The 26101-nt window shown below is 37.7% G+C and overlaps 2 protein-coding genes across 2 annotated transcripts; one reads left to right on the top strand and one right to left on the bottom strand.

Moving 5' to 3' along the window:
* Nucleotides 1-4019: 4019 nt before the first annotated feature.
* LOC139443513 (radial spoke head protein 4 homolog A-like) lies at nt 4020-10479 on the bottom strand. Its single transcript, XM_071224502.1, has 10 exons — nt 10204-10479; nt 8105-8294; nt 7678-7953; nt 7062-7119; nt 6816-6929; nt 6420-6517; nt 6143-6284; nt 5710-5819; nt 5323-5582; nt 4020-5017 (listed from the first exon to the last, which is right to left on the bottom strand). The coding sequence occupies exons 1-10, from the start codon at nt 10335-10337 to the stop codon at nt 4789-4791; spliced, it is 1611 nt and encodes a 536-aa protein (XP_071080603.1). The 5' UTR covers nt 10338-10479; the 3' UTR covers nt 4020-4788.
* Nucleotides 10480-10572: 93 nt separating this feature from the next.
* LOC139443461 (scaffold protein salvador-like) lies at nt 10573-25843 on the top strand. The gene is made up of 7 exons (XM_071224445.1): nt 10573-11124; nt 14419-14949; nt 17143-17385; nt 18683-18869; nt 19245-19411; nt 20308-20369; nt 21163-25843. The coding sequence occupies exons 1-7, from the start codon at nt 11025-11027 to the stop codon at nt 21394-21396; spliced, it is 1524 nt and encodes a 507-aa protein (XP_071080546.1). The 5' UTR covers nt 10573-11024; the 3' UTR covers nt 21397-25843.
* The last annotated feature ends 258 nt before the right edge of the window (nt 25844-26101 follow it).

The following is a 26101-nucleotide window of genomic DNA, read 5'->3' as shown; positions in this document are numbered from 1 at the left end:
TTAAGTCACTTTGCATTAATCATGAAACTTTCAGTTGAATCGCCTTTAGAAACTCTCTTGATGACACTAATGGATATCACTAGGAGTATACAATAAATGGACATCAAGCTACAAATCCACAATATTCTACCCTGATGAAAATGTACAATACTATAATCATATCGTGAATGTACATCAATTGGAATATCAGTGGAATTTCCATTTATATCGTTAACTTTCCTTCAATGAAAATGAACTTTTCTATTTCTATTATCAGATTTGTAAGCTTCTGTCTTGATGGATAACGATGATAGTATATCGGTGAAACATACTTCTGCTTGACCTGTGGTAGGTGCACACTAGCAAAAGTGAATCTTTTGAAAAAACACTTTAAGCTTTTTCAACACTTTCCCCTAACAGTTGACATATATAGTCGATATACGATAATGTGTTTACAGATTATTATCATGTTTTGTATAACTTGATAAATCATCTACATGTGATCACACACACATATTGTAGAAGTAATGCATATGCATGTATATTATATTATATTGGACAATATGTTTATATTTTGGCTCTGAATCAGAATTTTATTAGAAACAGTAAAGTTCACAACTCTAGTCTCTGTAACGGGCTGGTACTCGCACAACACGTCCTCTGATGGTTGTCTTCTCCAGATGGCTGGGCTAGTTCTGTTTCACTGGGGTTGCACGCTGGAGTACATCACTTGTTGACATCTAAGTTCATCCAAGATTCAAAATCTGTAACTGTAAGAGGTTGCTCTCATTCATGTTCACACTATCAAAAGGCACGTCTGGATAGGTCTCCGGTTACGCCTCACCACTTAAGTCGGCGTTTCACCATAAATGACCCAGGCGTACCTGCATGGGTCTTAATGACCCCAGGAGTCTTCAGACCCGTCGCTCGAACTAACTTGAGCCGGGCTTCATCACCTGGCTTAAGCTCAAATATTGAAATTAATATCTTAAATGGACTGCTTTCTTAGTCTGTCGATGGTTTTCACTCTTGAGGCATCGGTCCACTTTGGAGTTAATGTGTGCTCCAGAATGGGTATGGACCCTCACAGTTTGCGTCCCGTAATAAGCTCAGCTGAACTTTGTCCTGTAGACAGTACCGCAGTACTTCTACAGATTAGCAGAGCTAGGTGATCCTCTTTTGGGCAATTTTCACAGCCATCTTTACCATTCTGTCCGACTGAGGCAGGTGAGGTGATGATGTAGTGTCCTGAATACCACCTGACGTAGTGAATTTGACTTGCTGAGACTTGCGGTCCGTTGTCTGTCAGTGGTTACTCCGGTGTAGCCCAATTGGCAAATACACCCCATATCTTCTCGATGACATCAACTTTAGTTGCACTAGTGAGGGGTGCTACCTCAAAACATCGAAAGTCGCCCAACAACCAGAGATAATGTCGCCCCTCAGATTCAAATAAATCTGCAGCTACTCCTTGCCATGGTCTTTCTGGTAGACCTGACGTTCTCGAGGGTTCTTTTTTTCTGTGAAGGCCAGTGTCCCTGACAGAATGAACATGATTCTATTTTCTCCTGTTTGTTCCTGTTAATGTTTGGGCGACCAAACACAGGTGGCCGATCGTTCACGGCACTTACTACACCCTTGATGCCTCTCATGAATCTTGACGTTCAACTCTGCTCTCAAGGATTCTGGAATGACCAGTCGTTCTCCGAACGTCAGCATTTTCCTAGACACAGAAAGACAGCACAATATCAGAGTCATCTCTAGCTGCTGGTAGTACACTATTGAAGCGTGACGGCCATACATCACACGGCATCCTCATCACCAGTTGAAGCTTTCTGTAGCTTGTTGAATCTCCTGCAATTTCTTGTCTGACATAGGACGATTCTCCAATACTGTATCATCGAAGGCTTTCCAACTTTCCAACTCAACGACTGCTTCATTAACAGAATGATTCAGGCTTCTTGATAGCAGACTATCTCCTTCACACTGACATGCTCAGCTATAGCGCTGAATCTCATCAGTCTCATTAGGAGACATGTAATCCACAAAGGAGCCTTGTCGAGATCCTGCTTGTTAACGAGTGGCACTAATGGCTTGTGGTCTGTCATTAGACGAAAATAATCTATTCCAACCAGATACCTTAAGAAGTTTTCACTGGCCCATACCGTGGCCTTTTCTTTTTGTACATACCCTTTCTCAGCAGAAATTAACGTACGCACAGCGTATGCCACTGGTGGGAGTTTTTCTCCGTGTTGTTGCATCAATGTTGCAAGTCCATAGCCACTAGCATCCGCGCTTACCATGGTAGGCTTCTTGACATCGTAGAATTAAAGGACATGCTGCGATACCAGAATTTCCTTGACTCTAGCGACTTGGGTCCCTGTGTCCACAAGGACTGCAAAAAAACAAACCAGCTACAAGATATATACTGACACTGGGTGTGACCATACATTTGGTAGCTGCTATTTTGTGTGTTACAAGCCCCTGTGCCTATATCCAAGCCACATGAGACTTTAACAAGTTGTTCATGGTTGACGACAGACAGATTCTGCAGAGACCGACCCAAGTATATGTAGCTGATTTGTACAGTGCAGTTCCGTAATGTAACTTGGTGCCCTGAGATCTGCGATTGCCCTGATCTTTTCTCTACCCATCTCTCACTCCTCGTGTCCGAAACATGTAAGAGACTTCTTCCTGATTTCACACTTTGACTTGTTCAACTTGAGCCCATATGTCCTCACTTGCTCGAACACTTGCTTCGGTCTTAAGTCATGCTCTTCATCTGAGTGACTCCATATCAAAATGTCATCCATAATAGCCTCGCTCCCTTCTTGGCCCTTCATAACCTCTGTCATCTTGTGCTGAAATATTTCTGGCATGGACGTTATCGCAAATGCATAGGTGCACACCGCACAGTGTCTAGTCGCTTGATTAGTCCCATCTGAAAGCATACCCCACAAGCAAGAAGACTCTGTTTGTGCTGGAGATTGCTCACAACACAAACGTTATAACGATAAGTACAGTGTAGTTCCATGCAGAGTGGTCTCAGCTGTGAACTCGCCCTTGTGAAACAAACTCATACAGGCTCCCACAGGAGATATAGTATAATGAGATCAAGTGATATCTACATTGTAGATATCGCTGCAATGAAATTGCATCACAATGCTTTGCAGACCATTGTGACATCATTGGTTACCATGACATCACAATCAAATGACATCACTAATGTCTCTGCTACTGAAGCTGTTAGCAGTACTTTTTACACTGAAGACACTGCTTATTAAAGTCTACAAACTGAAAAAGTTGGAAGAAGATGTTGGATGATAAATAAAATCTCACCCTCGTGTCTTTTGAGATCAAATACATCAACACTAGTACATAAAAATAGAAAAACTCACTTTTATCAACTCGTATTGATATATTTCATATCAAAAGACACTTCTGTGAGATTCTCTATTTCTCCATTATGTTCAAAAGTTCATTTGTAACCTTTACAATCTTCTTCAGTAGACCTGAACTATCTCAAATAAATATGAAATATTTCAAACTGATTTTGCATAAGTTAGATCACATATTAAGCAGGCCTAGTTACAAAAGTATATGCTTTTATTCAATTCAACTGCCATTACCCCCATATACAACTATATCATGGTAATGCAGCATGTGTCAAAACCTTTTGAGTTTATAAGCCCCGACTTGTCTCTTGGCCATCATGAATCCACTAGCCCTAACTTGTCTCTGTATAATAGCGTCATCAGTACCTGTAGTGTTGTCATATGGGGTTTTATTAGCTTTCCTAACCAGACTGAAAAGAATTTTACTGGACTCAGGCTTCAGACGAATGGCTAAAGCTGCAGACTGATATTCAAAATCTCACATCTTCACAAATTTCAAGTATAGGGCAACTTGCATTTATTGCTTGATACATTTTATGCTGGTTGTCAGCATCTGCACTAACACAGTGTCACCTGTCTTGTGTTCGGCTTTCAATAGTGATAAATAAAAAAACACTATTATATTGACACAATTTATTTGGCATAAATATATATTTTCCACTAACATTATACAAATCACTTTTAAAAAGTCATCTACAGACGATAATGCAATTTCATTTGAACTTTTAATGCACAAATGAGGAAATATTGCGAATTCAGTATGTACAAAGACAACATGAAGAATAAACATCCACATGTGCTCAAGAGGAGAGAACAAATTACAATGAAAACATGTGAATGCTGGCACTTAACACTGGGGATAGAAAAGTATGTAGAAGTTCACTTTAATACAAACAGGTAAAATAAATACTGTACAGAAGGCAATGTCTTTGGAAGAAATATCACATTGAGGAGGGGTGAACCAGGATGAGATGAAAGGAATGTTTCAAACAAACATTCCCTGCTGGGTTCATTGACATGCCTTAAGGGGGATAATAACAACAGGAATGCCAATACTGATATGTGATCAGAGGTCAATACAGTTCAATACTAAGAGTCAAATATTTCAAGGTTCTAGACATGATGTTTAATTTCATAATCTTGAAAGTTTTGTCCTAATGAACACCTGCATTTAAAAATGCACAAGTTTAAATATCAACAGTGTTAAAAACATCAGCCACTTAAACAGTATTTACATCTAAAGTTTCCAAACAATGTAGAAATCAGAGAGTCCTAAATTAAAGTGAACATTATCATTTGTATAAAATGAACCTACCCCATAAGAGAATAGTGCTTGTTGAATTATCTTTATATGTATTAAACCCATGAAATCACTTTCTCCAAGTAGCCGTGTTAACCCTGCCCTAGCAAAAGTCTAATCATCTTCCTCCTCATCCTCCTCTGCTTCTTCCATCTCCTCTGCTGCCTCCGCAGCTTCCTGCTGGGCTGCCCTCAGTGCTGCTTCCTCCTCTGGGGTGGGGTCCTCAGCCTCTGTGATCTCAGGACCGCTAGGGAACTCCTCCTGGACTGCCGGTGGGGGAGGGGGACTGTAGTTATCTTGGGCATACTTGTGGCCATGTCCTATGTACACATTCTCAAATTTCCTGGAAAAAAAATGTAGGAGATATCATTGACTGATTTGAAAAATTATTTCTATGTAATTGGTCATATTATATATTAATTTTTATATATATGAAAATATATCTCACCAATACAAGAAGAGTGTGCATTAAATGGAGATGTAATAATTTAGTTGTTAATGATATTAAAATGAAGGGATAAATAGTGATGTTAAAATTATACCAATGATATAATTGCTGTAAAAGATTATAACAAACAGTGTTACATTACCACCAAGTGTATCAAGTTATATAATTAGCAGCTAGTAACTTAAGATAATAATGCTCACTTCTCAAAGGCAAATGCATGAGCTCCAGGCCATAGGTTTGAGTGCATGACGGAGATGGAGTACTGGGGGATGAGGTTGGAGGACAGACGAGGGGTCCAGGGGGACATGCTGGCAATCTCTTCGTCCTCGGCAAGAGGGGTCAGGAGTGGAGGTCCAACCTCAGGTTCTGGCTCATCTGGCTCCTCGCGCTCCTCCTCCTCATCTTCATCCTCAAAGTCATCCTCCGACTTCTGGACTGGGTTCCACCATGTGCACCGACCCTACACAGAACACACACATCAGCACAAACTATAGCATGAACACAACAAATAAAAGCTGATAACAAAATCCTCCTTTTGGAAAACAACATGCACTTTGTTAATGTGAGAGTTAACTATATGCAAGTACCTGTGGCAGAATGTGTTGAACGTGATGCACCCAGTTGGACAAATTGGCATCGATCAGCTCACGGACAGGAATGCCCTCGAAGTCCACATTCTCAACAAAGTGGTCACGGGCTGTACAGAAATAATAAGGGTCTGAGTACAGGCTTCACATTGACAACACTTAGTGTAAATTTAATAGAACTGAAACATGTTGAATAACGAAGATCAACAGAGTTATTTCCTCTGATTTTGTTACCATTACCATTACAAAACATACATTTGTGTGACAAAAACATTTCAATTATTGTTAAGATTAACCAATTATGTAAAGAGTTAACTGATTATCATTGTGCACTAATATACAAATAACCAGTCTGTGCTGTCACCCTCATGCTTTCAAGCTCCCTTTATTACATGCAGAGTAAACTGTAATGACTACTGACAGTTTCCCTCACCCTCTCCTTCCTCCTCCTCTTCCTCATCTTCATCAAACTGGTAGAAGCCGAGGGGTGAGATGTGTGTCCCAGCTGAGATCCTGGCAATCTGGGCTCTCAGGTAGTTGGCCTCATTACCAGGAAAAGGTGGATAGCTCACAACCTAGGAGAAAAGATGCATGTCTTACTGTTAGAGTATAACAGGCCTGAATACTTTGAATATACTAACTTATATATCCAGACTGAGATAAACGATGGGCTTCTCATCAAACCTCTAGACTTATTGTTTGATACTCACCTGTGCATCCAATCTTCCTGTGAAGAACTTCTTGATCTTCCTGCCTGCAGTGATCTGTGCGGGTGTCACAGCAGGGAGCTTCATCCACACTTTGCCAGCTAAACACAGAGTGATCATTGAACAGTCAAAATTATATCTTATCACAAAGTACAAATCATGAATGGATTACAAGGTCTATGTACTATAGTTTGATATATCTACCCCAGATTGTTGGTCCAACTTACAGAAAAAATGACTGAAGCCCTATGTTATCATAATTCCCCATACAAGGATTACACTAGTTGTAATGCCATGTCCACTTTGGGCAAAGTGTGCCCATACATAACCTGAGAAGGTATATTAGTATGTTTTAATGAAAAATGGAAGAAGAGAAAACTTAGAAAAATATGAACTTACGATCATTGCAGACGAAGTATGTCTTCTTATTGGCTCCTGTTCTGTTCTCTTCTCTGGGTGCTACTGGTGGGGGTTTGAACTCTGGTTTAGGGAGGTCATCTTCCTCTGTCTCCTCTGAAATAAGCCAAGCAAAAGTAACATTTAGCTTGTAGTTTAGAAAACTATTAAATGACCTTTATACCATCTTCGTAAGATTGCTAAACACCAACAATTTATTTCCTAATCTAAAGAAAGTGTTATGTTTACCTTCCTCTCCTTCATCAGCATCATCCTTCTCTGTAGCATCTTCCTCATTCTGCTCCTCCTGAGAGACAAAAAAAGGGGGATTAGAGATCGAAGCAACAACTTGGTATTGATGAACTAAATCCTTTCATAACTTATAATCTAACCAACATGTTTCCTCTAAAGTCTGAAACATGTATGTTCATATATCAAATTTTATTAACAACATAAGAGTTTTCCTTATGCTTTTGGATATAAATAATACTTTAATATATAAACAAAATAGCTTGCAAGTCCATGTCTAGTAAATCTTTGAAGGGTTGGAGAATGTAGAACATTAGAAGGGTCAATGTGACAATCTTTTAGGCTGATTTTCTTATTCACCCATTAGGTAATAGTGATTCACAGTTCACTGTATAGAAAATCCGACAACTCTCTTGGGCGGTATACAAACTAAAAGAAAATACTACTGGCACACATGGAAAATAAAACATTCCAGTTATTCTCTAACACAATATTTGAGATTAGATTAGGAGAGTTTAACCATAAGCATCTAAAGACTGGTAACTTCTATTCAGGAACTGATATTCATTTGTTTTGCAATATTCCAACTGATCTATCACTGGAATCTCAGACTTACTTCTTCCTCCTCCTCTTCTTCCTCATCCCCTTCCCTGTACTCAACCTCAGCAACGTAGTAATTCTGTTCCCGACCGAAGATCTTGCCCCAAAATCTGACATGCTGTAGAGGATGGTTGTCCACCAGACTCTTAAGAGCCAACCAGATGCGGATCATTTCTTCTCTGTTGAGTCCGATCCCAGCTTGCTCAAAGTAGAAGCATAGCTCCATGAGGTTGGGCAAGGGAGTCTCCACTTCCTCATCTTGCTGGATGTCTTCATCTTCACCTTCACCTTTCTGAAAAGTTAAAAACATATTTGTTACATATTATTTTGTTGTATGAATCATAATTGCTAAAAACAGATAACCTATTTTGTGGATGCATCACCTCCAATATTTTTCTTTTTCTCTTCAAGGATTATCAAGTCTCTGTAGACACACTACTTACTGTGAAGAGTCTCCTCTGAACTTGTGCAAGTGACACTTCTGTTGTTCTGTCTACTTTGTCAAGGACTGTATCAGCATCCGATGTGAATTTTGATCTTTTTACATCTTTGCTAATAGCTTCAAAAACATCTGCTACATTGTCAGGCCTTTCATCGAGTACCTTTGTCAGCACCCTTGACAAGTGATCATACCTGCAACATGGAAACAAAATTATATATAAGGACACAGAGTGTATGTGAATGTGTGAAGTTTGTTTTTGACATGTGTGACAAACTTCTGACACAAAGCATGTAATCATTCAGAAGTGATTTGGAATGAACTATGATCTTTATCAAAGGATGATGTCATATGCTGGGAAAATTCAGAAAACAACTATTGTATGGTTCATTTCCCAACAAGGGAGCACCTTTAGCATACAGTACCACAACTTCTTATGAGGATGATCTCTGCCGTAGGTCACATGTCTTAAAGACACTATGTACAACAATACTGATCTTTGCATTGGAAACAAATAGACTATAGTTTGAAAGTATTGCAAAATGATGCAATCCTGTTAGGATGTGATATGTTAAAGAAAAAATAATCTATAATGAAATTTGTCCACTTTTTACACCATTTACAAGTCTCATCTTTTGAATGAGAAAATTAATTATGTGATTCAACCACTGAAACCTTTTTTATTTACTAGAGAGAGTGAATATGGTTTTATGCCACTTTTAGCAGTATTCCAGCAATATTAAGGCAGGGTAATCAAACCTGGGTCAGTCAAACATAGACAATATCAATATCCTATAGATATTTTACCTATTTGCTTTGATAATATTGTTTTGGTACTTTACTTTTGTACAGGGTGATGAACACCATCACATCAAATATGAGCTGATACCAAATTAATGACTTACATTTAAGAAAGAAAACTTTATTAAGCCTTGATTATTATCCGATTGACTATTATTGTGGAATAATTACTATTATCTTATTCTATGATGTTGGTTGGCACCCTAAATGTTTTTGTACACATCTGTCATGTTTTTAGAAAAGAGTGATGTATAAAGGTACACAAATTGATGACACATTTAATAACAAATCTTGTCAAGTATTCACTTGTTACTCTTTTATGGGAGAAACTACTATACATGCAAATCCATATACACATTATGTGTAGTGCAAAGACTAAAAAAATCATATAGGCTACAAATTATTATACATTTCATAATTTTGGCATGTAGTGCTTGCTGAAATCAATTGCTAGACTAGCTATTCAGTGTTTGATCTACTATGACCATGTAATCTACAGTAGTTTCATAAGCTATCCATCTTTTCCCACACCAACGTTTTAGCGATGATAAATCCTTAAAAACACTATTTTTCAACATATTATTTCCAAACCACTACCAACCAACTGTTCCATGTAAATTTTTAGTTTTGCTCTGAAATCAGCTGTATAGAAACTATATAAGTTAGTCTACCATTTGTCTACAGGCACAGATAAGATGGACATGAAATAGATTCATGTGAGAAAGTGTCTGATTCTTGATATAACCAAAACAAATCTTGAAACTTATCACTTTCCAGTTTGAATTTATGACCTAAACAGATCTGTAATCTGTACATACCCTAAAAGTGGTGGACCAAACCTTGTAATGGGCCTTGTAACAATTAAACATGATACAAATGTGGGTCCATATGCGAATTACAAAAATTATAAACTGAGGGCATGTATGGATTTTTGGCTTTATCGGTAGTACCTACCTTATGATATAGGCCTATAGCATTAGCAACAGTTTTTAAAACACTGACAACCTCATAATTAGTTAGGAATCATACAACCTCATAATACTTTTAAGTATCATCAACATGGAAACATCACATGAAATCTAACAGTAACGAAACATGTATTGGTAGCTCGCAATAAACCAAAAAATACACGAAAACAAATTGAGAACATTATGCCCTAAATGAATTATGAAAACATTTTGTTGTCCTAAATAACAAAAATAGCGTTCGGTGAGGCCATAGAAACATGTAGCTATACATATTGAATGCACACTTTGTAAGTACAACCCATAATCGTAATAATTATAAAGTGTTCCAACTTACACATTTACTCCTGTGTTTGTGCTCGCTGTAAGTAGATAAGATTTTGCTTTGAGAAATTCTTGTTCCTTTGGGTTTAGATTCAGCTCCATGTTGACAGGACTCTGTGACTTCGAATCTTTCGGTGTGGAGGACATTGTGCCTTCTTGCGAGGAAACTAACCTTTCCCCGGGGTAATGTGCTGCCTACCCTGTTGTTGTCAGGGATACTGTCCTCGTTGCTAAATGCCTTCGCCAAACCAAACGCTAGCTCAAGTTGATCAAATGCGAAGTTGCTACGGTAAACAGTCAAACATTGCGTTGTACGTCATATCCGGCTACTGACAGCCAAAACTCTGACGTTTTTAGACAGCGGCGTTTCGGTATTTCCGGTTTCTCCTCCAGTGTTTACAATCTTATGTGCCTGAATCTGGTCAAATATTTTGTGCTTCGTTTGCAATTAATAGCTACATCTGCAACAGAATGAAGGATACTATTTGTCGAAAATCAATGGAGATGTGTGCCCATAGAATCACACGATCTATGATTAATTAATGGAATAGACTACTCAAAAGTCTGCGACCTCTGGCTCGTTTTCACTGATGTGTTTTTTTCATCACTCGCTTTGTGTATTTCATTTTAGGATGCCTATGTTATTCCGTCAGCTACCTAAGGGATGACAGTGACATTTTAGTATGCCTGATGAAGCATATTGTGATGCCCATATGTGATTTCTTTCATGTTGTGTTTTCATTTGACTTATGCCTGGGAAATCAAATTTAAGAACCACAAAGGTTAATGCATTCCATTTATTTAATTATTGTTAGATTTGAATAATATATAAGCATGGACAAACGAAGAGTGTTATCAAAGAAAAAAGACTCTGGCTTGAATGAGGGTATAGCAGGCAGATATGTGAAACGGGACACTCCGCCTATTCTACGAAGTAAGCATTATTTTTAGTATACTTTTGTTAATGATATTTGGTATGGCCTTCAAATCCCAACACTATGTGGAATCCTGTGGCTGAATACCTTGTATGTCAGATTTGGTATAAGATCTGACAAAAATGGGGTGTTTACTGTTAGAAAGTAGGACATTGCTGTACTATTGTTAACCCTGGCTTGAGACAATATTCACTTTCCCCTATGATCAGCAGATGCTACTGAAATAACTGTCTATAGTTTTAGACATTAAGCATAAAACTATAGTTTCATCATGTTCAAAATTTATCCCAAATAACATGTTAGCACTCAGTTCCTGGTCAAAAGGATAAAAAAAAAACAATAATTAATCACGAGAAAGCATGTGTGAACAGTGGGACATGACGCAACATGTCTTAAAGGTCATTAATCTAACCTTTCTTGACTTAATTACCTGTAACTAACAATGCCAATGAAGCATTCAGTATAACGATGATGCAAAATGCTTTTGTATCCATGGTCACTTATCAATTAGGAGAATGAATGTGACTGTAATTAGCCATATTGTCCAGCTGTTGTGAAGACCTTCTGCTCCAAGTTTTGTTGATTTCATAGGCTGAAGGAAAACTCAATATGACATTGGTATTATTCACCTGGAACGTAAATGCTTTCTGAAACAGTTTTGCAGTTAACACTAGGTTTGCCTATACTCATTACAATAAGAGTATGATAATTCAGTAAAGATTTTGTCAATATATCTGTGGGTTAAAATGGTTAAAGCAGAAATTTATGTAGACTGATTTTAGAGTAAGCAAAGTACATGCTGACATTGACAATTGACCTACTCATGGTACTTAAAGCAGGGGAGAACTAAATAAAATCAGGGTTTTTTTGTATTCGGGTATATCTAAAGCTTCCCACTGTTACATACCATTCAAACATATGGTACTTATGCTGATTCAAAAGTAGAAAGTGACATATTTGTGCATCCTTAGTTTCCGTCATATAGCATAGTCCACCCATTTAACTACACCTCCTGTACACGTGTACATGACAACCTATGTTCAACTGGACATGTCTGTACACACCTTGACAAACCTGTCTGGGTATCTATCTACACAGACTTCACAGCCAATTAACAATGACTGTTGATTAGCTAATCAAGCTACTGTTCTCACTCTTGCATTTAACTAGGTATTGTGTCTTTCCACATGAATGATTTAATCCTGGAATACTCATCACACCACACATGAAATATATTGGCCGATTAATGATCTGTTATTTGCAGTGGGAAGTCGTTCTAAACAGAATGACATGCCTCTGATTAAAACAGCAGATTTGACAGCTACATCACTATGATTCCCATAGTTTTCTATGTCATTTCAGCATAGCAAAAACATATTTCCTAAGTTATTTCTACACCTGTATCAATAATATTTGAGATAGAGAAACTATTCAGCATGTTCAGGTACACATGAATATTTTCTATTTTTCTTTTGAAAAAAAGAGCAGCTGAAATGCATAACATACACAATGCAAACTAGACAGGTGAGCGCCACATTCTTCTTTATCATCATACCAAGCATATAGCAGTGTACACCTTTTTACCATGTGGGATATGGGTGTCCCAGTCGTCTAAGGTGCCACAATATGCTGTGCAGACTTGCATCCCTTGAGCATGCCAGAAACCAATGATTATGGGTTCGAGTCCTTGTTCGCCTCAATTATGTTTCTAGGGTTGTCAGCACAATACCCATGCTCGTGCGCGTCACCAAAGTGGTAAACATCTGAGACCTGCATCACTTCGGGCTTTCCTCCCACATTAAGTTAAACCAAACTCACTCGCTATTTACCATGTTTACACACACATTATCACACCAATTTAACATCAAAACTTTTTTTACAACTGTCTGATTTAAGATCTACTGATTGCATCAAACATGGAAATTTGAAGTCGGTCAATGTTTTTATCACCACGCCAGTACCTAAAACATCACGTTATTACAAAGATTCTTGCTAAGTTGGCTTAGAATTTTCATTCCAACGTGGTTATATATTTGTTATGGCCTCACTACTCCACCATCAAATAAACCCAATTTATTATTGTTGTTGTCATGGTACAATAGAGGTAGATGTACATTGTTTTCAACACATAAATATAGATTTGACAGTGACCATGGTGATAATTAACATGTGAAACCTCATGAAATGGATTTGGTTTTACATTCAACAGTTGACTGACAACTAGGCACGATGCGCCTTTCCTATATCAAGATCACTCCTAACAAATGGTGTATTGTTTAACCAGGCCATCACAACAATATAAGTTAAATATTGTTGTGTGTCAAAATACAATATATGCAAGAGGAGACATTTATGGATAGAAGCACATAAAATACAATATCTGAAACAGTCATTTCACTAATATTTAGGGAAAAGTTTTATTTCAGTTTTGAGCAAACACATTTTCAAACCATACTAAAAGTTTATACATTTATGAGTCCGAGAAGTTTGGAAAAGAAACACAATTTTGTAAAACAGACACACTAAATTACTTTTTTGCTTGGTAACACTAGCCAGTACTTTTAGTCTTAACATTCAGGTCATACTCGACATATAGGTCACAACCTCATCACTGATTAAGTATGGACCTAATACATTTTAAAGTAGGTTAGTACTTAGTAAGATTATTCTGATTTCCATGCTATATTGACCAACTGGTATCAGGCTAATCATAATCATAGACCTGAGATAGATTATTGTTAATTCCCATGATTAATTCCAAGTTACTATTGGCCTAATCATAGACATGATATTGATCACTCTTAATTCCCATGATAAAATTCCAAACTGTTATTGGCCTAATGATTGGCCTAACATAGATTATTCTTAATTCCCATGATTAATTGTAAATTACTATTGGCCTAATGGTAGACATGAGGTAGATTATTCTGATTCCCATGCTTTATTCTCAACTGGTATTGGCCTAATGATATCATAGACCTGGAATAGATTATTCTGATTCCCATAATGAATTCCAAACTGGTATTGGCCTAATGATTGACCTAAGATAGATTATTGTTAATTCCCAAGAATAGATTTGATTAATATTCATGATTAACTTCCAACTGGTATTGACCCAATGGTAGACCTAAAATAGATTATTCTTAATTCCCATGCTTTATTCCCAACTACTCAATATTCCCAATATTCGTTTCCTCACTCATGATTTACCCTGATTGATTATTTACCTAAGATATATACTTCTTGCTGTTTGCTATATATTTATTGCTTTTCATGATTTTTGTACTTTTCAGATTATCACACACCTGTTCGACAGGGCACAAACTTCCAGCGGCGGACGGCCAGGTCCCCTGCATCCTACATTCCTCATCAAGTTAGTGGCAATGTCATCCCCAACACCATGGCGTCTCCACAGTCCCGGCTTGCTGGTCAGCCTGCCCAGTATGCCCTGGTCTCCACCAGTGCCCCGGTGCAGATGGACAGACAGATGTACCAGCACTACCAGCAACAACAGGCACCAAGCTCACAAGGACAAATGTCTCAGCTCAGTCAAGGGATTCAGAATATACGTATTGCCTCCCCTGCTCCTTCAAGAACTGAAACCACGCCTCAGTCGCGTGGCGTTAATGTGGCGTATGCATATCCAGTGGGTGCTATGTCCAGTGCTACCACTGCCTTGTCAAACACAGGAGGACCCATCTCAATACCTCAGAGTGGTCACTATCAAAATTTACAAAATCAGCAGTTACAAAATATACAGCAGACATTTCCTACCCATCAAGTGGAGGACCGAAACCCTAATTCTCATGGGATGATTCGAGAAGGTAGGTTGGCAGTACCTGTTTATTAATGTCACCTGAACAGACTGCAACTTCAGTTACTGAGTCGAGTCACATTGTTTTCTGTCTAGTAGGCACAGTAAGTGAAGTCTATATGCTAACGTTGAAATGTTCTAAAAATGATAGCTTCAAGTTTGGGAATGTCATGCTAGTAACAATGAGACATTTTGACACATATTTGTGATGACTGTTCGACTCGGTTTTACTATAATCACTTCAGTATCAGGTGCATGAGTTTCCATTTGGTCAAAGGCTTCCCAAATTTTTGTGTGAGTTATGTCCCTTAGCTGTGCAAGGATTCTATTTGATGGTTCAAATCCCTGATGATCTTTGGTGTGTCAGCACCATATGCTTGATTAGGGGTTTCACCAAAGTGGAAAATGTCCACATCCCAAGTTATTTAAGTTTTTTTCTCCCACATAAAGCATTCACTGTGTGACATATAATATACAAAATGGCATTAAACCCAACTCACTCACTCACTCACTTGATGGGGGCGGTCGGGTAGCCTGATGGTTAAAGCGTTCGCTCGTCACGCCGACGACCCGGGTTCGATTCCCGACATGTGTACAATGTGTGAAGCCCATTTCCGGTGTCCCCCGCCGTGATATTGCTGAAATATTGCTAAAAGCGGCGTAAAACCGTACTCTCTCTCACTCACTCACTCACTCACTCACTTGATGATCGAGGACATAGTAATGTGGTTATAGGAAGTGTGTTGGGATATTTAAGGATGTCTCAAGTAGCCATTGACGCGATGCATAGATTCATTACATTCCCCTAGTGTAAGCATGCTAAGTGGTGCTTGACCCTGTAGAGGTTGGACAGCCTGTTGTGACAATACAGGATGAACCAGGGAAGCAATATTGATGCAGTATATGCAGGGAATGCAGTGACCGCTCTTTGTGAGAATGTGAAATAAACAATGTGAAGTGGTTATGATAAACATATTAATCATTGACCATCAAGATATCTGTTAATAAATAGAGGTTATCACGCGAGTGTGTTTGGGGATGCTAAATATCCTGCATTAGGAATAAACATTGTATTTAGCGAGCCTTGGCGAGCAAAATACATAGTGTTTATTCCTAATACAGGATATTTACCATCCCCAAACACACAAGCATGATAACCTCTTTATCATATAATGTCACTCTTTAATTCTGTGCTTTAAAATCGCTTTCCCTCTCTCACAAACGTTACCGAAATATTGTTTTCCTGGAATGGGCGCATTAATATTTATTACGTCACAGGGTAAGTGATGTGTCAGTCGGACAGTGACAGTAGCCAATATAGTTCCAACTGAAATCTGTTTCTTATACAGTGGCGAAGCAACATATACGTAAAACAGCAGTTGTTTTTAATTGCCTTTAGCGGCAATTCATCGGTCTGTCCAATTGGTGTGCCTTGCTGGTATGTGGCTGGAATATTGCTAAGGGTCAGGGATTTATCTAGGATTCTGAACATGCTAAAGTAGTTGCCTTTGGCAGGAAAAATGGGAAGATATTGTCATTTTGTTTAAAATAATGATTTTTTATGTTCTCATTTTCTTATATTCAAAGGTATTTTTATATTGTATTTTAACATTGCAGTCAACATGTTGGGTACACTGGTTAGAGCCTCTTCTTTATTGGCCCTGTTATTTGTGAAATACAAGTCACCTCTACAAAGCCATGGTTTTAGTTATGACAATATTAACAACTTCAAGTTCAAATTTATGTATGTTTACTGACATTTGCTGCAGCATTAAGGCCCAATATTGGCCACTGAGCAGGTCTAGATAAATTCCAAAGACCACTCACTCATCCTACATGCTATCCTGAAATAGATAAACTACTGAGGGATGCATAAAACCATTTATCATACCTCCATGTCAATGATGAGATCTGATTGGTCTTCAAAGTTGAAACATACGCTTTTTTTAGAAATAGAATGGATAACAAGTTTTGTACATGTTGTAGGAATGCTTCAGTTCAATTTATCCAGATTCCAAGGTATATGACAAAGAACTGGAAAAGAATAGACTTAAAGTTTTATTAAGATAAACATGGGATTAAGTCGACAAGATAAGTAAAATCATAACACTACAGCTAAACAAACTTAAGTCACTAACCTCCGTCCATTTGTCCAGTCACAAAGTCGTGTCCATTAGTAAAGCTTCCAACTCTGTTTTGTCAGATGATAACCAGGAACCTGTGACTACAGCTGCAGCACACTACGGCTTCAGCAACTACAACAACAGTGGTGAGTACTTCAACCTACAGTATGATGACAACTACCAGATCCAGCAGTACCACCAGGAGATCCGCAACCACTACGCTCAGCAGAACCCTGCCAACCAGCAACCTGTCCCAACCAGCATGTACTCCCATGTGGAACACGTCACCACACAAGAAGTTCATTCCACAACATCATCATCAAGTGAGTCCTGCAGTTTTAAATGGATTGAGAACAGCTAGTCATGAAAAATAGGAATACACTGAAGATCAGGTTATTATTCAGACAAATAGGGAGCAGTTTAAATGAAATGTTAAAGCACAATGATTTGTTGACTGGGGTATTTCTGTTATGCTCTATGTGGGTGAGCCATGTGCTTAGTAAGTGGATTAGAAGTGGTATCCTTAGGTACCCGAAGTTGGTGACCTAAGCACTAAACAATCATTATTTTGAGAAAGAAACAAAAGTGAAAGCAATTATGCATATAATCAGTCTCTGTAGTGAATTGGGACTGTTTTAACGTTTTGTTGGAATTTGATTGCTGCTGCTGGTGGGTTTTTAAAAATATTTTCTACACAAAATATTATTGCCATTAGAGATTATTCTTTTTTTTAACTTCTTCCAAATAGCCTTGGGGTATTTTTTTGGCACTTGTCATGAAAATGTCAAAGGTCAAGGTCATAAGATAGTTTTTGGTCAACCTTTTTCAAATGGTATTTATGCATTTATCATTAAACTTTGTATGTACCTCCTCTAGGATGCAGGCCTCTTTTAAAAGGTTTTGGTCAAGATTAGTCAAAGGTCAAGGTCAGCGTTCAGGTTATGTATAACATGCTTAGGTCCTTGTCAGTGTCTGAGGAAAAGGTTGCCTCTACATTATATAGTTGCATATCCTCACAAATCCTACTACATAAAGTCTTTTTGCCAGGTAACAAAGGTGTCCCAGTTGTGTAAGGCAACGTAAGTCATGCAGAGTTGCATCCCTTAGGTGTGCCAGAAACCTAAGACCTTGGGTTCAAATCCCAGTTTAGCCTGATTATATGTCTACGTTTGTCAGCACCATGCCCATGCATGTGGGGTTCATCAAAGTGGTAAACATCAAAGACCTGCATCACTTCTGGCTTTCCTACCTCATCAAGTGGATGTTAAAGCATGCAGGTCATAGCATGAAGTTGGGTTTGTTGAACATGGCTTAGACAAAACTGGAAACAAGATTTCCATTTTGGGGGTTGTTCTCAGACTTATATCATCCCTTCAATGAAACAGTATCATGTAGTCACATAATGGTAACCATGGCAATGAACTTTGTTCATGGTAGTTAAGTTCCAGTTACTACCTTTCAAAATTAGAATATGTTCAATGTCATGTTGAGTGACAATCATCAAAGACAGTTACATTCTTAAACTATCGGAGGTAAAAACAAAATTTTCCATTTTTTAATTGTTTGATTGAGGATGAGTCACACTTCTGAAAAAGTCTGTAAATACTTGAATGTCTTCAGCTGGATATGGTTCAGAAGAGATGCCCCTGCCGGTCGGCTGGTCAGAAGACTGGACAGTGAGGGGGCGCAAGTTTTACATTGACCACAACACACAGACCACCCACTGGAGCCACCCACTGGAGAAGGAGAACCTCCCCTCGGGATGGGAAAGAATAGAATCCAAAGAATATGGCATCTTCTATGTCAAGTCAGTTGAATTCTGTAATTGTTTATATGTCATGTATGTGAGAACAAACAAACTATCTTTGACCATTGTTCTTTCAATGGTTATTTTTCATTCTGACAAAGTACTGGTACAAGTCTATGTCTGCCTTAGAGAGCCACCAAATACCACAAAAAGCATATCCGATTTTATATGTAGTGAACAGTGCAAACAGTAATTTTTACTTTCCACTCAAACCCTCGGCCAAGGTGTCTGTGTAGCTCTTGATTTACATCCAGCATGAGCCGCATTGTTGTATAAAGTGTATTGGTTGAAATACAATATCGGGTTATCATTTACTAAATTACATACACCCATTTGATGTTACCATGGTAACTGCAATCTGTAGTGTTGTTTCAGCCATGTGTCAAAGACTGCTCAAGTTCAGCATCCATGTACTACACTAGTCCCGCAGCATGGCTTGATGTTGAGCTATGGCCGCCAGCCACAGATACCCCTGCACATAGAGTACCGCCCACCGCGACAAACCAACGTCCTTGTACCTGCTAACCCCTATCTTCATACAGGTAAGTAGCTGTTTGTTTTTACCAAATTTGAGAGCTTTCACCAGCCACAAATAAGCCATTGTACATCTAGTAAATCTGTATTGCAAGCTCAACTCCTACATGCCCCAGGTTAAAATGTATTTCTTGTGTGGGAATATCAAGTGGTAGTTGGTAGATATGCATACCAGTATAGGCATGAAATGATAAGTATAAGAGGTGCAATGTTCTCTCTTTTAATTATATTCCCACTGTGAGGATTCTGAGTTACAATAGGTCAATCTCATTAAAATCAGATCTTAGTTCTCACTACCGCTAAACAAAGATCTGAGGACGTCCCATTACGGGTCACGTCAGACCGACCTTGCATGATCTTTGACCGACCAATGGAATGACCAATCAGAGGGCAGCTTTCTCGTGCTTTACGGCACTAATTTCAAACTGGTGACTACACTTCAAAACATTTTGACAAATTCTCAATTACAAATTTGAAACCTGGACAAAAGAAGGTTAAACCCGTAACTATCGTTCAGAGTTAAAGTTTTTGAGGTTGCATGATTAGAAATCATATTCCGACTGTCACTTTCATAATCTGGTAAGCGATGCTCTGATTGGTTGGATGAACGGTCGTTCGACGTGACCCCTAATGGGATGTCCTTAGATCTTTGTCTGGCGAGAGTTTGGGTGGTCAAGGCTTGGTGATTTGGTTATTATGTGTCTTTGTAGCCCAACAATGTGGATCGTTGCTCACAATATCTATGATTGGATTGTGTTGTCCAAACTTGATTAACTACAGGCAGCCGTCATATATCTAGAATATTGCTGAGTGTGATAAAACAAACACAGTTTTACTACACATGTTGAGTATGTGTGTTCTGTTGTTGCTGTACTTGTCCTTTACTTGATATCTTTTATTTCAGAAATTCCCCACTTTCTAATGGTGTATTCTAAAGCTCCCCCAGATCATGATCACAAACTGAGGGTAAGAATGATAGTCTTTTATCTATGTTATTATAGAGGCAGATTACGGTTTTACCTTTATAATGACATGTGAATTACTCTGGCAGGAATGACCTGCATTTGCTATTGTTGAAGAGTGATATCACTTACCACTGGTAGCTCATCCGTGTAAGAGTGGAAATGATTGACATTTGTGCCCCTTGGTGCTGCCAGAATTTGATGTTCATGGGTTTGAAAGCCAGAGTCTCTTTATTCTTGCACTTGTCATATGGAACCATATTGTAAATACATATGCTTACATTTAATGGTTACAGGGTCATGGGTTATAGACTTAGATATATGAACATAAGCTGTTCAGTGAGGATCAAGGGTGTCCCTCTAACACATGTGGGGCAAGTGGTACAGTGGTATTCTTCAGGGAGAAATAGAACCATTGGTGAAACCATTTTGTTCTTTACCCATGAAGTAGGGAAGGTGAAGTTAAGCAACGTAGGTGTGAGCAGTCCTTGGATGTGTGACCGAGTTTAGCAGACTTTATTTGAAATAAGCTTCTGTTTACCAGCATCCGGTAGGATGAAATGGCAGTGTGACTGTATACTCCCCAGGGAGCTTAGAATAAAAAATTGAGTGCACACTGATCTATTGACTGGGATGATAATAATGCAGTGCTTCAAGCATACATTGCGTATGGATTTATTAGGTTAGCAATCAGGTTGGTAAGTGGACTATTATTGTTGTGTTGTGATTATTATTGTATTTTACAAGATGTAAAACCATGCCATGAATGTGTTAAAAATGCTGCTTTGTATTCACAGTGGGAGTTGTTCCGCCTCCCAGAACTGGAATACTATGATGCTCTGCTTGTCCGACTGTGTAAGGAAGACCTGAAGAAAATAGTTATGACATATGAAGCATATCGGGGTGCCCTGTATCGAGAGCTGGAACGGAGGAAGGAGGAACGACAGCGAGAACAGCAGGAACGTCAACAAGAACAACAGCAACAGCAGCAATTAAGAATGCTCACACAGAACATTGAAACTAAAGTCTAGTGTTAGCCTGAAGTTAATTTATTGGTCTAATTTTAAGTTAAAATGACAAGTTCATTTCAATAATGACGACATGGCATTTCAGATGTTGATAATGTCACATTATTTGGCACCTTTTTAAGAAAATGATTATAAAGATTTAAACACTGTAATGGTTATCATAGTTGTGCTGCTAATACATTTTTCATAGAAGTTTAATATTTATTTAGATTTAGTTGATACAGTGTGTATGTTGCAAGGTAACAATATTACTTGATAAAAATGATTATAGAAATGTGTGGGAAAAATATGTGATACAAAATTTAGGTTAAACTGATGATACATATATTTGTAGGTGACTACTGTATGCTATGCTTATTCATTTACACATAATTAATATGACATAATTATCAGTTAAATACTGATACCCTCATTTGCACATAGAACGGTAATACTGAGAGCTTAACGCTTATGGCCATTTTCATTGGAAATACTCAAGTGTTGGGAGTAGAGACAGTACTCTGAGAAAGTCTCCGCTATATGCATCTTACGCTAGTTTGTGGTTATGATGTTGTGTAATCTTGTTTAAGTTATGGTTGTCTTTCACTCACTCACTCACTCACTCACGGACACAAACTCACTGACATACACTCACTCAGTCACTTATTCACTCACTCATTTATTCATTTGCTGTAAACTCAGCATGAGGTAGGAAACTGGGTTGGATGTGATGTCCTTGTTTGTTTCCTGTATAGGGTTATTGGTAGCTTAGTGGGTTTGCGTTTTCTTGTCATACCAAAGACCTCGGGTTAAATGTCTGAAGCTAATCCTTGTTGGCTTGAAAATTGCTAAAAGCAGTATATAACCTTTCTCTGTATTCTTGCGTTTTCTAATGACTCATTTTTGTATTTACATGCATACATTCTTGCCTACAATGTCTAACAGGCACAATTGTCGCAATGAAAATGGCCATTTGTTTGAAAAAGTTAGAAGTCAGGAAATATTTTATGTGTTAAAAGAATAAAAACAGGGTTGACATATCTGTTGCATGTACTTATTCTTCTGTGGTAAGACATGGATTAATAGTCCACATGGTATCTTTTCTATATACTTTGTCATTCGTCAACTTCTAAGAAATGCCTGTCAAACAATACATCTGTATCTCTCTCCGTCAAGATCTGGTGAAACCTCTATAGGAAGTCGCAATAGGTAGTCCTTGAATGAACTTTGATGATCCAATTGAAATGAGGGAAATGTGGTGTATAAGCTTATCAGATGTCAGCTTTCTTAAATAATTCATCTCATCTTATTAAACTGGCAGCTTAGACAGCACTTTGTTGACAATTTTACTAATGGTTGGCTTTGGAGAAATTATTCCTGAGCTGAAAGAAATTCTTATGTTGTTGGTGGAAAGAAATTACTGAAACAACAGGTTATGAAATATCCCCAAAATAGCTTGGTCATTCATGTTCACCATTCTGAATTGTCAGTTCATGTTTGTTTTCTACAGAAGTTAAATATGCTGCCTGGAATGGTTCAATAACTTGTAATGAGAATTTAGAAGTCTCCCGATAATTGGTTGGTTCACCTCATGTGACCTCTTGATTGGAGTCGTGACGGAGACAGAGAGAATTATATTAAAAGATGTTATAAGTTTCATGTGATGGGAGCCTCATCATTAAGCCATACTTATTAAGAGAATGTGGAGAGTGGGGTTTTCACTTGCAAGCTCCATGTCATCTTATTCATTGTCTGGTTTAATCATACCAATGTATGGGGCTGGTTAATTTATATGACCACACCTTGAAAATCAGTATTCATTTTATACATTCATCATCTGCCCAAAGTGCTCAGACTCTTGCATGGTGGCACAGTGTTCTGGTACTTTTCCACATTTATTGTAATTACCCAAACAGAAAATTTGTGTTAATATTCCAAGCAGTATTTGATTCATGAAATTGTAATATGAAATGTAATACACCACCATGGAGCCAGCTAAATCAAACAAACATGTTTTAACTTGGTCAATTGTGGCACATGTGTACCTGAAACCAAGTCTAATACAGCCAAATCACAAGAAAAATGAGGTGAGGCAGGAGGTTTTTCAAACGATGGGGATGATAATCTGATGATTAATATATGATGGTCCAAAAGGTCCTAGAATATCAATTGAATCTAACCAAACTGGATTTATACCATCTTATCCATCATTGTGTTTGGTGAGGAGAGTTTGTGAGCAAATACTGGTATACACGGACACTATCAAGTTTGTCATGCAACTGAGATAGGTGAGCTACAGGATCTTTGGCTACATACTTTTCCACCAATAATGTATGTAATTAGACATCAGCTCTTTTTTTCATTCATATTTTCATTCTGTCTGTTGGAGACATGGTAAAGGTCACAGAATTGTTTTCTGTATTTTGCTTTTGCATGGATACAATGGGAATTATCAATACCCACACGCATTATTTTAGTGCAAGTTTAATTTTCTTGCATTTCTTACAGGACAATCATGTCTGTAAATCTAATGAATATAAAAACATAGTTTTTCAACTCTGTGTGACATAGTTTTCAAACTATCTAAAACAGTAAGGATAAAAATTTATGGATGAACAACTTCTTTAATACAATTAAGACCGACGATTCACTTGCTTGATAACGGTGTTAGAACCTACACCGAAACATGGCTCTTAATTGTTCGAAAGAAGTTGTTCATCCATAAATTCTTATCCTTACTTTGTACTTTAACTTCTAAATGCCTATCAAAGAAGTTGTCTAAAACAGTTTACCAGCAATGTCGTACATTGGTTCAAACAATACTGCAATCCATTTCTCCCATACTGCCCACATTTGACAAATTACAAGAACACATGGTGCTTATCAACCCCTAGTCCATCTTCCTGAGGTAAAAGTTTCCACTGGCCTATAACAAAGCCTAGTTTCCACCCTACTTTTCTGTGCTAAAATATGAGTGGACTAATGCACATATTGATAGTCCAGTCAGATAATGTTTGCAAAAACATCATCTTTGTTTTGAAAACATGGTCACTGCTATAGCAAGAGCCATCACCTGTCAAATTTGTCTCTGAAATTATTCCAAAAAGTAAGCTAAGATAAATATTTTCATAGTGTTTCAAAGTTTTCAAACAACTCTCCTAAGTACTTTGAGTGAAAACTTCATTGTTTTTTAACTCAAAGGACTCATTATTTATCGCAGTGACGCAATGCTATTTTTAGATGATGCCCCGCTGAGCGATTTATGTTGCTGAGATGTGCAGTGTTTCTTGGCACTGTGTAGTCTCACTAGTATGTATGGGGGTATGCGTCTGTTATTGTAAGAGTGAAATGAAGCTGTAATAAGTATCTTTACTGGGTAATCAATCATTTTGTTCGCCTGTCAGGGATGAAATCTCAGATCTTTTTGTTATCCGATCAACCAGGTTGTCTGCTATGGTAGTCATCTTTGTGATGTCATTCGAAATAAGAACAGTGATCTGATTGGATATTATGTTTTCATCACAAGGGAGACAACTCATGTTCTACACAGTGTGGTGCCATGATCAAGCCAAGAAAAGTAGGCTCGAAATGACATGGGTAGAAGTTAGGCTCTTATATAGGCTAGTGGACACTCTTGCCTCAGGAAGATGCCTCTGATCTAGAATTTTGAATCAAGTTTCTTATTTAAAAAAAAAGAGTAGTTATCCTATTATGACAATTAGGAATAAATATCAGCATTCAAAGGAGATGCAGTAGATGAATGCGTCTCATTTCATAGACAACGAACAAGAAAATCTCAGTCATACAACAGTATTTATTAGATGCATTGGGGGTATATTACTACAAGCATTGGGGGTATATTCTGATCACCTCAGATTAATTATTTCATGCTCGTGTTGACAAATTCAGGACTTGCAAATCAAATTTAATGGTGTGAAAATAACAAGGTTACAACAGTTATTATTGGTATAGGTCTGTCATGCAGTGACCATATAGGACCCAATTTTTACATACCGGTACTTGTATTGAGAAAGGATGCATTTGTGTAGTAAAATATTTTGCACACATCATGGTTCAGGGAGATATAGTTTGGAGAAGATGAATGCAATAGTAATGCTGAGTAGGAAAAGAACACCAAAATTTAACATAACAGTAAAATAACTTTTGCAGCAAGAGTGCTTGAATTAGTCTATTAAAGAGTCCTGTTGGTTTTGTGTGTGATGATGCCATGGTGTACCAGTAGTCCTTGCTGTAAGTTTGTTGTCAACAACTTGAGCTGTTTCAAACAGACTAAGTTACACCCAATCTTTACATTCATAACAGAAGGCTATGTGACCATTTTACACATAAGGAGAACACAAATATCAAAAGGTACTAAATAGCATGAGGTCTTTTGATGAAAGTCATATTCTTGGTCTCAAGTTATTTTTTAAATTATTTTAATTACAATCAAACTAGTAAAGGTTTGTTTTTAGGGGCATTCTCACATGTATTTAGTGAGTATCTTTTCAGTATATTGTAACAGTTTTTTCTATTTATGATACTTTTTTACAAACTGTAAAACGTGAAAATAACACATATGAATACTATGATAATTATGTACAATTATTGATGATCCAATATTATTTTTTCATTAGGTTACTAATGCATTAACTAATAATACCTGTATGTAACACGGATTAAAGTTCCTTATCAATTTTTATAATGCATTTGATAGACCCTTTAGGCA

This window comes from Haliotis cracherodii, unplaced genomic scaffold, assembly GCF_022045235.1.
Source record: "Haliotis cracherodii isolate W230 unplaced genomic scaffold, xgHalCrac1.p SCAF_5, whole genome shotgun sequence".
NCBI lineage: Eukaryota > Metazoa > Mollusca > Gastropoda > Lepetellida > Haliotidae > Haliotis > Haliotis cracherodii.
Note: the sequence above shows the minus strand (reverse complement) of the source record. Positions and strands in the feature narration are given on the sequence as shown.